Source organism: Pavona decussata, unplaced genomic scaffold (genome assembly GCF_977016875.1).
Source record: "Pavona decussata unplaced genomic scaffold, jaPavDecu1.1 SCAFFOLD_93, whole genome shotgun sequence".
NCBI classification, from domain to species: Eukaryota; Metazoa; Cnidaria; class Anthozoa; order Scleractinia; family Agariciidae; genus Pavona; species Pavona decussata.
The window spans coordinates 1,425,153-1,437,937 of NW_028145510.1; the positions used below are offsets into that span (position 1 = coordinate 1,425,153).

At 39.6% G+C, this 12,785-nt stretch overlaps 3 protein-coding genes across 3 annotated transcripts in view; all 3 read left to right on the plus strand.

Moving 5' to 3' along the window:
* Positions 1 to 12,219, plus strand: part of LOC146473502 (contactin-associated protein 1-like) — a 160,847-nt gene extending 148,628 nt beyond the window's left edge. Inside the window, exon 3 of the transcript XR_014866361.1 lies at positions 11,580 to 12,219. The gene's annotated coding sequence lies outside the window, so the exon portion shown is untranslated. The remainder of the gene's footprint in view (positions 1 to 11,579) is intronic.
* LOC146473512 (contactin-associated protein 1-like) lies at positions 5,108 to 7,396 on the plus strand. The gene is made up of 2 exons (XM_085118169.1): positions 5,108 to 5,520; positions 6,774 to 7,396. The coding sequence occupies exons 1-2, from the start codon at positions 5,214 to 5,216 to the stop codon at positions 7,394 to 7,396; spliced, it is 930 nt and encodes a 309-aa protein (XP_084974295.1). The 5' UTR covers positions 5,108 to 5,213.
* Positions 7,294 to 11,580, plus strand: LOC146473513 (contactin-associated protein-like 2). Its single transcript, XM_085118148.1, has 3 exons — positions 7,294 to 7,385; positions 9,166 to 9,783; positions 10,642 to 11,580. Exons 2-3 carry the CDS (start codon positions 9,282 to 9,284, stop codon positions 11,262 to 11,264), a joined length of 1,125 nt encoding a protein of 374 aa, XP_084974274.1. The 5' UTR covers positions 7,294 to 7,385; positions 9,166 to 9,281; the 3' UTR covers positions 11,265 to 11,580.
* Positions 12,220 to 12,785: the final 566 nt, after the last annotated feature.

Genomic DNA, 12,785 nt, shown 5'->3' on the forward strand with positions numbered 1-12,785 from the left:
TGCGTTTTTGGTGTCTCCAAATACACATAAATTATAAATTAGGCTATTTTATGGGAAGAACGCTTGCTTCTCATGCTCAGGAAGTCAGTTTAAGACGGACTATCACTAAGAACCTCATATTCAATTGTTATCTACGAGATAGATTTCGCTAAATTTCCCACTGGCGAGATCATGAATTTTGCAAGACTTGAAGCTGTTAATTTTGGAGAGTACAGATCATTCAAAACCTCCTAATTCGCTAGCTATAAATGATGACCCTCCTCGTTTACAATGTGATGAATTGCAATCATAAGCTTTCATTACTGTATGAAATCTCTGGGCACAAAGTTTATTTACTTTGAGCACTAATATCGCAACATGTGATTTATCCCACGTTCAAAGGAATAAAAGCGGCTCGTATTCACAGGCTCTTTTACATATCAGTGGAAAGTTCTATCCATTGTCTATAAAATCGGTTTAAAAATATTGGCCGCAATTCAGTTTGTGTTCCACAAATGAGAGGTGGAAGTTGTGAAATTGGACTAACACGGCCAATAATTACATTTCCATCGAACGTGTCATCAACAAATGTTAGCAATAACCAGGAAATGAGATAACTATCGTTTTGAAATTTCTCCGCGAAACAAGGCTAAACATTTCTTACCAATTTGATTGTAATAAAAACGCTGGAAGAGTTTCATTAAAGCTGTCATATCACGAGATAAGTCCATCACGTTGAAGCGAATTCACTGTCCACCAGGTTTTTTTCAGCTGACCAGTTCGTTAACTGACTCAAATAAATAAACCATGCCAGTATGGCCGAGTGGCAGAAGGTTTCGGCTTTTAATTCGGAGGTCCCGGGTTCAAGGCCCCTCTCTGAACATTAAATGGATTTTTTCATGAAATATTTTATTATAACTAAGTTCCATAAACATACAACTGAGAAGGCTATCAACGTTTTTAAACTAATAACTGTAGACAATCAATCCATAAACTGATTCTTTTCATAAAAGCACAAGAAGGTCAACAACATTTTGTAAAAACTACCTGTAGAAAACAAGTTTTCTTAGCCCTATCTAGACCAGGCTTCTTTTGTCTGCTGGGAGGAAAGAGGGGGGGGGGGGGTGCGTATTTCCCTTACCCCTTCATAACTTTGCAAGGATAAAAGCTAAGCCAAGGAGACTTGGAGGATGGAGAGTACGTCAAAAGATGTTTCCTTTGAGGTCCACAACGAGAAGTGGTGATGTCATATGACCTGGTAATTTCGTCATGGTTGCCAAATGGCGGCCATCTTGGATCCGCCATCTTGGGTTTCTGGATTTCCCCAAAACTTCAGGAAATCGCCAAAATTGAACATAAAGTAATAAAAAGCAATGAACAGACACTAACATGATCTAAAAATATAGAAGTTTTAGTAAGAAAGGATTTTCTTCATTTAGAAAAAGGAATCGTCCATTTTTCTGAAACAATTTCCTGTCAAAAATTGGTTGCCATGGTAACATCAAAGTCAATGAACACTGACCAACCATATCAAATATTTTCCAGTGATACGCGATTTATGACTATGCGGGAAAAGAAGATCTTTGTAAGGGTTTTTGAAATCTAAAAGGAAAATCTGGATTAACCAGTCATTTTTTAATAGATGACAAGAGGCTATATGCAGCCCATACTCGTGCCGCCTAAATATAACAAAATGTTGTTTAGACTGTGTTGCGCACTTGGTGAATAAAAAAAGTGGTAAGTTGTATTCTAGCGCAAAATATGAAACTAAAAATACCAGACATTTTGAGGCTGCTGCCTCTTCATCAGTGGTATGTTGCAACTGAATAAAACGCGCGCGTCATACGAAACAAATTTTAATTAAAACGAATTCAAATTGATTTAAATTGATACGTGATGTAACTTGCGCGCGCCGATTTGAGAGTCTTAAATAAAGTTAAAGTCAGTGTTGAGGCCAAATGGATGCAAAGTGCGGTGTTTAAATATGAGTTTGGCCTCAAAACGGCGCCTGTCCAAGGTGCTTTGGAAGCCTGACCGCATTGCGGAAACAAGCATGTCCTCAGTGGAGTGGCCAGGTGATGTAAAATGGCGTGCAACTGTGAGACCCGGAAGGTCTTAGGTTCGACTCCTGATAGGAGCACTCAGATTTTTTTCCGAGTATGCCTTTGTCAGTTATTGAATAATACATCATTCTCACTTATAATGCACTTATCATCTACCAAGGGACCTCTGTATTTTGTAAACGTTTTGTAACGAACGAAGATGTAAGTCACATGGAAACATGTTTTACAAATTAAAAAGCATTGTAATTTTTTTAAAAATGGCGATCCATTTGCTGCTTTCTCCACCATTTAAACTTGAAAATAACTCCAAATAGTCAGACCACTGCCCATCAACTCACTGGTCCTTTTTGTAGACGGAAACGTCATGTATTTCCTTCGTCCGGTGCAGAAAGTAAACAAATTTGACTTTTGCTAAAAAGTCACCTGCAACTGACCAAACTTTATAATGAGCATTAAGGCCTATTTTCAGTTCTTGGCAAAATTTAATTTCTACAAAAAAATTCAAAAAAATTCACAGGATCCAATGAGTACCGCATGGGATTGTGCAAATGTAGTTGAAGGAGCCCCGCGCGCGGATCAGTCGTAATTTTTTTAGACATAGTTTAGCCTCTTATCAATTTAAGTGAAAAATAGGTGGCTAATTTAATGTAGCCAACCAAGCTGTAGAGGTAGTGAGAAGTTGCTTGCAAAAGACCACCCCTCCCCCTCTCTCCCGAGACACTTGGATGAGATCTGCCTAAATGACGACAGGTGATTAAGTCAATATTTGCTTAAATAAAGCAAATTTTCCCGGAGACAGTGCTCTAATTGAAAAACGTGTTTGAACAGCTGCAAAGGAACACGAAGATGAAAATTATTTGCCGCCGTTCCAAGTAAGATCTACAAGTCAGCAGCGAATAGTGTCGAGGCCAGAGAAAATAATTTGGCAATGATTTCTCACTCTTGAACAAAAAGCTGTTCTTTAATAGCGTTCACTACACTTACACAGGAAATTCTGAACAAGAGAAAATGAATCAAATCTATTTCGTCCTCGTATATTACCTGTCTCCGTTTCAAGCCAAACAAGTCAGAAGCGAGAAGTGTCGCGGAGAAAGATCTCAGCAAGGATTCGCTCTCTTTTACAAAAACTACAGCTCCAGCGTCACAGACAACTATTCCGACTGCCTTGATTTGTGCATTGATGACCCAAGTTGCCTGAGCTTGAATTTCTGGCTGGACATGAATCAGTGTGATTTTAACTCTCACTCGAGAGAAACCTGTCCGGCCTGCTACATGGAAGCCCCTGCCCGCTACATGGGCATGGCCCGATATCCAGGTAACAGTATTGGAGGTATAAATTTTAAAAAGATTTTATTTGAATCACGAGAAGAATCACAATTTCTATTTCTCTGTTGAAGAATCAGGCAATGAAGAGTTCTCGCCCAAATTTCGGAAAATAATAAGTTTACCGAGCTCTCTTAATTTATGGAGACCATTTATTTTTAGCTGGTTTTGTCGTTTATCCTAATGTGTGCTAATGAAGCTGAACACAATTAAATGTAAACTTAAAGACACATGTTGGCATCTTTATACGTCAATATATCTCGTCTTACATAGAATACATAAAATCATACCAGTGTCATTTTTCAGCGAAGAAATTATAGTAAGCACTAAGCAGTGAAAGCCACAGTGTCTCTCGCTTGCATTTATGGTTTACTACTCCATTCAAGTTGAACATAAGGACAAAGTTCGTGCCACTGTTATGAACGTGAATCGAGGGAAAACACGTACATAAAACAGCAATACGCTTGAAAAGAACCCAAAATTGTTGCTTCTTCACGAAAAACAACGGCGAATCACGAAGTGCAAAGCGTGCGTCAATTCGTACCCGGATCTAACGCGGCCATGCACAAAAAGTACGCGAAACGAAAATCAGAGCCGGAACCTTGACTTGTTGCCGTACCGGCAAGAAATTAGAAAGGCTTTCTACAATTACTGTTGCTAAAAATTAGCTCTCAAAGATGCATGGTTACCTCCAATTTTCTTTTTGGATTTAAAATCCCTTCTCACAAATTGCGAAAAAAAAAATCTGCATTAGGAGTCACCGTCCTTAAGTATCCCGTACAAGCTGCATTTTTTACTCTGAACTCATCACATAGGCTTAAGGTTAATGGCCCTAGCTCCAACGAGTCTCCTGTAGCTCAGTGGTAGAGCATCCGAACTAGTAATCGAAGGTCTTAGGTTCGACTCCGATAGGAGCACTCAGATTTTTTTCCGAGTATGCCTGTGTCAGTTATTGAATAATACATCATTCTCTCTTATAATGCACTTATCATCTACTAAGGGACCTCTGTATTTTGTAAACTTTTTGTAACTGATGAAGATGTGAGTCACATGGAAACATGTTTTATAAATTAAAAAGCATCGTGATCTTTATAAAAATCCCAATCCAATTGCTGCTTTCTCGACCATTTAAACTTGAAAATAATTTCAAATAGTCAGACCACTGCCCATCAACTCACTGGTCCTTTTTGAAGACGGAAACGTCATGTATTTCCTTCGTCCGGCGCAGAAAGTAAACAAATTTGACTTTTGCTAAAAAGTCACCTGCAACTGACCAAACTTCATAATGAGCATTAAGGCTAATTTTCAGTTCTTGGCAAAATTTAATTTCTACAAAAAAATTCAAAAAAATTCACAGGATCCAATGAATACCGCATGGGATTGTGCAAATGTAGTTGAAGGAGCCCCGCGCACGGATCAGTCGTAATTTTTTAAGACATAGTTTCGCCTCTTATCAATTTAAGTGAAAAATTAGTGGCTAATTTAATGTAGCCAACCAAGCTGTAGAGGTAGTGAGAAGCCGCTTGCAAAAGACCACCCCTCCCCCTCTCTCCCGAGACACTTGGATGAGATCTGCCTATATGACGACAGGTGATTAAGTTAATATTTGCTTAAATAAAGCAAATTTTCCCGGAGACAGTGCTCTAATTGAAAAACGTGTTTGAACAGCTGAAAAGGAACACGAAGATGAAAATTATTTGCCGCCGTTCCAAGTAAGATCTACAAGTCAGCAGCGAATAGTGTCGAGGCCAGAGAAAACAATTTGGCAATGATTTCGCACTCTTGAACAAAAAGCTGTTCTTTAATAGCGTTCACTAGACTTAAACAGGAAATTCTGAACAAGAGAAAATGAATCAAATCTATTTCGTTCTCGTATATTACCTGTCTCCGTTTCAAGCCATACAAGCCAGAAGCGAGAAGTGTCGCGGAGAAAGATCTCAGCAAGGATTCGCTCTCTTTTACAAAAACTACAGCTCCAGCGTGACAAACAACTATTCCGACTGCCTTGATTTGTGCATTGATGACCCAAGTTGCCTGAGCTTGAATTTCTGGCTGGACACGAATCAGTGTGATTTGAACTCGCACTCGAGAGAAACCTGTCCGGCCTGTTACATGGAAGCCCCTGCCCGCTACATGGGCATGGCCCGATATTCAGGTAACAGTATTGGAGGTGTAAATTTTAAGAAGATTTTATTTGAATCACAAGAAGAATCACAATTTCTATTTCCCTGTTGAAGAATCAGGCAATGAGGAGATCTCGCCCTAATTTCAGAAAATACTAAGTTTACTGAGCTCTCTTAATTTATGGAGAACATTTGTTTTTTTTTTAGCTGGTTTTGTCGTTTATCCTAATGTGTGCTAATAAAGCTGAACATAATTGAATGTAAACTTACAGACACATGTTGGCATCCTAATACGTCAATATATCTCGTCTTACATAGAATACATAAAATTATACCAGTGTCATTTAGAGTTCAATCCATCTATTGGGAGAGAAATGTCACTTACTATATTTTCAGACAAAGAAGTTTAAAAATTCAAAATATTAAAAAAAAAAGGAAGAAACGCGTGGTTTCGCAAGTTTGTAATATTAATTAATCATTTCCATTAAACCTGGAAACAATTAAACGAGGCTATATGTTCTATTAGATAAGAGGGTTAATTTCTAAAAAAACTGTGGTACTGCGTCGGTGGGAGAGTAGAAACAAATGTTTGGCTTTCTTAATAGAGTTGATAGGTAATTTCACCAAAGTAAAGATATTGGAGTGCTGATGATTCAAGCGTTATCCCTTCGTCAGAGAGAATCTGTGCAACTATTCGTTGCGCGATATATTGCTGTAAAATGCCAAACAAAGCTGATTAATCTCAGCTCTATCTTACAAATCCTGATTATTCTGTTGCCTCTTGATTGCTGCACGCACTGTGGGTCACAGGAATTATTCTAGAGAAGAGCAGCACTATTCATTGTCAAAAAGTATTACCAAAACGTTCGGCTACCTTCACCACACGGGTGACGCAAATATTTCCTCAGGCGTAAAAGAATGATACACTCAGAGGTTTGTTGGGAACATGAACGCAGTTAACTTTAACTTTAGACGTAATCAGATGTGTTAGATACATAGTTTCTCGTCAATTGTCGGGGACGTTTGAACAGGTCCTTCAACATTGTTGAAAGTGTAAAACAACTGTTGAAAGCTTGCTGAAAGCGTGTTGAATCAAATTTAAATTGATATAAACTTTCATTCAACATCATCAATTCAACATTTTCTTAGTTTTGAAAATGTTGAATGGCGTTGAAACCGTTTTACCACTCCGTTCATCCAACATTTTCCCAAAATCGGTTCAACCTTTGTTGAACGAATGTTGGTCAATTTTTGAAACCTTTTAAACGGGCCTTTACTTCCACAGAAAACAACAAGATTTCTCTGCCAAATTCCTGCAGCGACCTGAAGAAACTCGATGTTAGGGCACAACAAGGCAATTATGTCATAGATCCGGATAGCGAGGGAGGTCTGGAGCCATTCATAGCTTACTGCGATATGACTGATAAGAACGGAGTTGGCGTGACAGTCATCAGTCACGATAGTGAAAACAGAACATTGGTAAAAGGATATGAAGGCAAGGGGAGTTACGCACGTGACATTCATTACACAGGAACGAGTCTGCATCAGCTGGCGAGTCTCACCAGAGTCTCCTCACACTGTGAACAGTTTATCAAGTATGAGTGCAACAATTCCCTCTTGCTTCGCAATATGTATGGGTGGTGGGTGTCACGAGATTCTACTCAAATGAACCACTGGGGCGGAGAATCTAAGTGTGGCAGGTGCGCATGCGGGATGAACAACTCATGTGCAGACCCCAGATATGAATGCAACTGTGATGCGAATGATGACGTGTGGCGTGAGGACAGCGGTCTCCTCACTGACAAGTCACATCTTCCTGTTAGACAGCTCAGGTTTGGCGATACTGGCGGTAGCGGCGAGCAAGGTTACCATACATTGGGGAAACTGAAGTGCTATGGTAGCGTATAAACGCTAATGTCTTCTTATGTTTCTGCTTCTTTACATTAGTGGCTTGATATAATTTTCTCTGTCTGTCAACAAAGGGTAACCTTAAACCTGAACAGTTGGCTTGATTGCAATGCTTTCGAGCCATGTTTTTTGGTTAATTTTCTGTCAATTCCAATGCGACGCGGCTTTCAAAATCGGAACCCACATCACCAAGGTCTTGCGTCTGTCGAATTTGTTTATCTTAGGGAAAGAAGTAAATCGAGGCGAAGTTTTTGAACGAGCGCGAGAAGGAGTATAGTCAGCTGAATGATAAACTCCAAGAAAAATTAACTGTAGAAGTTAAGAAACTCGAAATTATAACAAAGCGGCAATTTTCTGGAACCAAACAGAATATCAAAATAACAAAGCAACTACTCGGTAATACCGCTCAGCTATATTGTAGCCACCTGATATAACACCTCACTGAAGATACAAGACTTCAGCTTAAGGATTCTTGATGGTAACTAGCTCAAATTATTGGCTAAGAAGAGCTCCATGCGGGGATGAAAACATCGACTATATTAACTTGTTAGCTAATTTTCTTGTCGCCATTGAAGCGGTTGTTAACATGAGCTCCCACACCACTGAGAGGACTTTAGGACTGAGTTGCTCGTTAGTAGTTGATGAATATTCGGTTTCTTTAAAAATAAATCCATTGCCATTTTCAAATAATACATCCCCATCGCAAAGAAAAGCAGTTGGCCTATCTGTATCTGCATTTTCATAGCTATCTTCGTTCTTCCATCGACAGCTTTTCTTCGCTCGAAGCGTTCGCTTAACTCATATTCCACTTAAGGTACCGCTGCAGCTGTTTGTTTGACGGAAGAGCTTTGCTGAGCAAGGTTTGATTCTGTGGTCTTCAAGCAGCCGCAAAAAAAACAAAAAACAATGACATTAGAGCTACTTAGAAACATGCAGGTTGTTTCCTAAGAATTCAAACTTGTCATGAATTAGATGGAAGGTAAGGGTGAAATTCTCAACTGGTTGACACCCTTTGAATTATTACGTCACAGTACATATCTTGTGTGATGCCGTCACAATATCGATGTTGCTATCGACAACATATCGGTTATTATCGAACTCCTTTGGGATCGATTTGAAAAACTGACATCCGCCCACAACCTCGTTTCCAGGGTCTCTCCTCTTCACGTCCCAGGGAGCTCCCTGGGACATGAAGGGGAGAGACCCTGGGAACGAGGTTGATCCGCAGGTTCGAGTGGGAGCGTGTGATAAGGGTGGTGATTGAGTGGCCACCCCGGGTCTCCGCCGTGGGGCAAATACCCCCACGGCTGAGTTCCATCACGATTTTATCGCTAAGATCGATCCCAATGAAAGAGGTTTAAGCCATGTTTACTTCGTAAAAGCAAATTCCAAATAATGTCTGAAAAAGAGCTGAACTGTTCAATGTCAAAACATATTGCCAAAATGTCTGGATACCTTCAGCACACAGGGATGTGAAATTCTGAAAGGCTGGTACATTTCTACGTATACGCCCAAGAAAATTATAGTAGTTTCTTGTGAAAGATTAAGGCAGTAAACTTTAACCTTAAACGCAGTCAGAATACATAGAAAAACAATTTCTCGTTAAATGATATCGTTGCGAATTTAGACTGATTACAGCGTCCGGTTTTTCCTGGAGTCACATTGGCTGCGTTGTATGACTTAATCTGATGGAGTACAGTTAGTGTTTATTTTATTTGTTTATTCAGCAAATGATATTTATTCGCATTTTTTGGTGGTTACTTCCACAGGTAGAAACATTAAGTTTCGGCCAAAGTCCTGCAGCGACCTGAAGAATTTGTATCCTAGAGCACAACAACGCAATTATACTATTGATCCAGATGGCGACGGAGGTCTGAAGCCATTCATGGTTTACTGCGATATGGCCGACAAGAACGGAGTTGGCGTGACAGTCATCAGTCACGACAGTGAAAGAAGAACATTGGTGAGAGGATATGAAGGCAAGGGGAGTTACTCACGTGACATTCATTACACAGGAGCGAGTCTGTCTCAGCTGGCGAGTCTCACCAGGATCTCCTCACACTGTGAACAGTTTATCAAGTATGAGTGTTATCATTCGCGTTTGTGGTTTAACAACGGTTCATACGGTTGGTGGGTATCACGTGATTCTACTCAAATGATCTACTGGGGCGGAGCCTCTGAGAATGGGAAGTGTGCATGCGGGATGACCAAGTCATGTGCCGACCCCAGGTATGGTTGTAACTGTGATGTAAATGATTACGTGTGGCGGGAGGACAGCGGTCTCCTCACAGACAAGTCACATCTTCCAGTTAAACAGCTCAGGTTTGGGGATACTGGCAATAGCAGCGAGCAAGGTTACTACATACTGGGAAAACTGAAATGCTATGGTACCGTATAAACTCATATATCATATGTTAATGCGTATGAGTATTTATATTTGCCAGGATCAGTTTGACCAACTTTTTTGCTGAGACAAATTTAAAGAATGAAAACCTACAGCAGTCATTGTCGTCTAACAAAAGCTAAGGCCAGATCAACATCTCTCTTGGCTGCTACCTTAGAAGGAAGAACTCACAATACAAATCATGTATGATGACGTCAACAAATTTTAACCTCGAAAAAAGGCCAGATAGGTTTAATTATTGTTCCACTATTATGTCATTTCACCAAATAAGGTCAAGAGAACGCGCAAAATATGAGACCGTAATACACTGTAGTGTCCGGGTTTGACCGGTTTACAACACAACAAATACGAAGACACTTCACTAGCAAAAAGTCTATGAACTATAAGCAATGTTATCCTTGGTCAAAGTAAATGCAAATTATAAGGTTTGCAGGAGAGATGAATCGATTCAACATAAAAAAATTTATATTGCCATTTTTTTTTTAATACTTTCACACCCGCACGAGGGGGTGGGGGGAGGGGTTGTAAAATTCTGAAAGCTTGGTGTATTCGAAAAGTATGAGCCCAAGTATGGTACATTAACGAAGGCGGTAAACTGAAATTTTATACACAGTTAGGGTATATAGATTTTTATTAAAAACTGGCCCATTGGATAATGCAAGTTCAGAATTCTTTGGTTGGCTCAGCGGCTCTCGCCAACTGTTCTCTGTCCCCTGTTTTCCCGGGACCAAATTGGCTTCTTTGGAACGCGTAATCTGACGGGAGAACTGTTACCGTTTCATGTTATGGCCTTATTCAGTAAATTATATTTATTCGGATTTTCTGTTGGTTACTTCTACAGACAACAACGCGCTGTTTATGCCAAAGTCCTGCAGTGATTTGAAGAGGGTCGATCCTACAGCACAGCAAGGCAATTACATTATTGATCCAGATGGCGTGGGAGGTCTAGAGCCTTTCATAGCTTACTGCAATATGACTGATAAGAATGGAGTTGGCGTGACAGTCATCAGTCACGATAGTGAAAACAGAACATGGGTAAAAGGATATGAAGGCAGGGGGAGTTATTTACTTGATGTTCACTACACGGGAGCGAGTCTGTCTCAGCTGGCGAGCCTCACCACAGTCTCCTCACACTGTGAACAGTTTATCAAGTATGAGTGCAAGCATTCCCACTTGCTTTACAATATGCGTGGGTGGTGGGTGTCACGTGATTGTGCTTATATGACCTACTGGGGTGGTGCCTCTGAGAATGGTAAGTGCGCATGCGGGATGACCAAATCATGTTCAGACCCCAGAGATGAATGCAACTGTGATGCGAATGATGACGTGTGGCGTGAGGACAGCGGTCTCCTCAGTGACAAGTCACATCTTCCTGTTAGACAGCTCAGGTTTGGCGATACTGGCGATAGCGGCGAGCAAGGTTACCATACATTGGGGAAACTGAAGTGCTATGGTAGCGTATGAACACTAATATCTTGTTTCTACTTCTTTACATTAGTGTATCTTGATAACATTCTCTCCGTCTGGGTAATCGTACCATACATTGGGGAAATTGAAGTGCTATAGTACCTACAAACGTTAATATATTGTGTTAAAGCTTTTGAGTATTTACATTTGTCTATGCTACGGTTTTTAGCAAAGACGTAGAACTTGTGCGTAAACCTCTTAAAGTCATTAATAATTCATGAAAATAAAAGAAAGGAAAATCACGGAGGTTTCGAAAAGTGATCTAAATTATCATAAAATTTGGGCAACTTTTTCTTTGAATTTCTCTAAGAGTTATTAATGGTTTGAGAAGCTATATCAAACATTCGAAAGAACGTTTAATCCCGATTCGAACTGAAACATCGGAGTTGTTAAAAAAATTGAGCTCAGTTGTGCCTCGTTTTTTAAACCTAGTTCTCGGTGTTTGGAAATCGAATGAAACATTCTGCCTTGTGTTTGATATAAGTGGTTTGTATTACCGCCATTTTGCTGCCAAAACAAAAGAAAATTTGCTCACATCGTTTGCATAAAAATGGAAGTCAACTCCCAGGGGAGAAAGATCTTATTGTTCCTAACCACCAACATGGCCGCCATGACGTAACGTGCAATTTTACATCTAATCACTCAGCCTGCGAAGTTTTGTGAGCCGCCTATTTGTAGCTAATTTGAGTTTCTGACAAACACGTAGTTTAATATTTTTCCTTTAAATACAAACTTGTAAAAAAAACATTTTCATGCATCAGGAGATAAGTTGGTAGTAGCTGCAAAATCCTGGAATTTAATTTGCTGTAAAAATGCTAGCTGAAAGTAAAACATGAAATTTAAGCTGCGTACGTAAGGAAGACTAAAAACGCTCAACGTGCAGCTTAAGCAGTTGTTAAACATAAGCCATAGAAAGAAGACTCACCGTGAAATTAAACGCTGAATGTTTATCCGCTGTTTTGCCTTGAATTTTCTTCTTATTTAGGAAATCTATACATGAGTGAAAGCCCTTATCCCACGCTCACGACGACATAGATCTATATTTCATCTTTTTTTTTTTGTATTGAGCTTAGATTATATCATCTTTTGTTAAATTAAGAACCAGCATTTTTCTATGTTAGCCTAAAAGGGTTTCTGCGTTTTTGGTATCTCCAAATACACATAAATTATAAATTAGGCTGTTTTAGGCGAACATTGCTTGCTTTTGCTTAGGAAGTAAGTTTAAGACCGACTATCCATAAGAACCTCATATTCAATTCTTATCTACGAGATAGATTTCGCTAAATTTCCCACTGGCGAAATCGTGAATTTTGCAAAACTTGCAGCTGTTAGTTTTGGATAATACAGGGGTCAATTCAATAAAACTTTTGCACTTGTAATCTACAAGTCGGACCATTGTATTTACAAGCGCAGCCGGAGACGAGTTTAATAAAAATCGGTACAAGTCCAGGTTACAAATGTCCGACTTGCAATCACAGGTGTAGCGCTACACGTGTAAAATATGGTAAGAATCCAATT

Bases quoted from the DNA above. Each gene is read 5' to 3' on its own strand.
- LOC146473513 (XM_085118148.1), top strand. From the start codon at position 9,282: ATGGTTTACTGCGATATGGCCGACAAGAACGGAGTTGGCGTGACAGTC. The intron at 9,784-10,641 runs GTACCGTATAAA...TTACTTCTACAG, and splicing joins GGGAAAACTGAAATGCTATG to ACAACAACGCGCTGTTTATG.
- LOC146473512 (XM_085118169.1), top strand. From the start codon at position 5,214: ATGAATCAAATCTATTTCGTTCTCGTATATTACCTGTCTCCGTTTCAA. The intron at 5,521-6,773 runs GTAACAGTATTG...TTACTTCCACAG, and splicing joins GGGCATGGCCCGATATTCAG to AAAACAACAAGATTTCTCTG.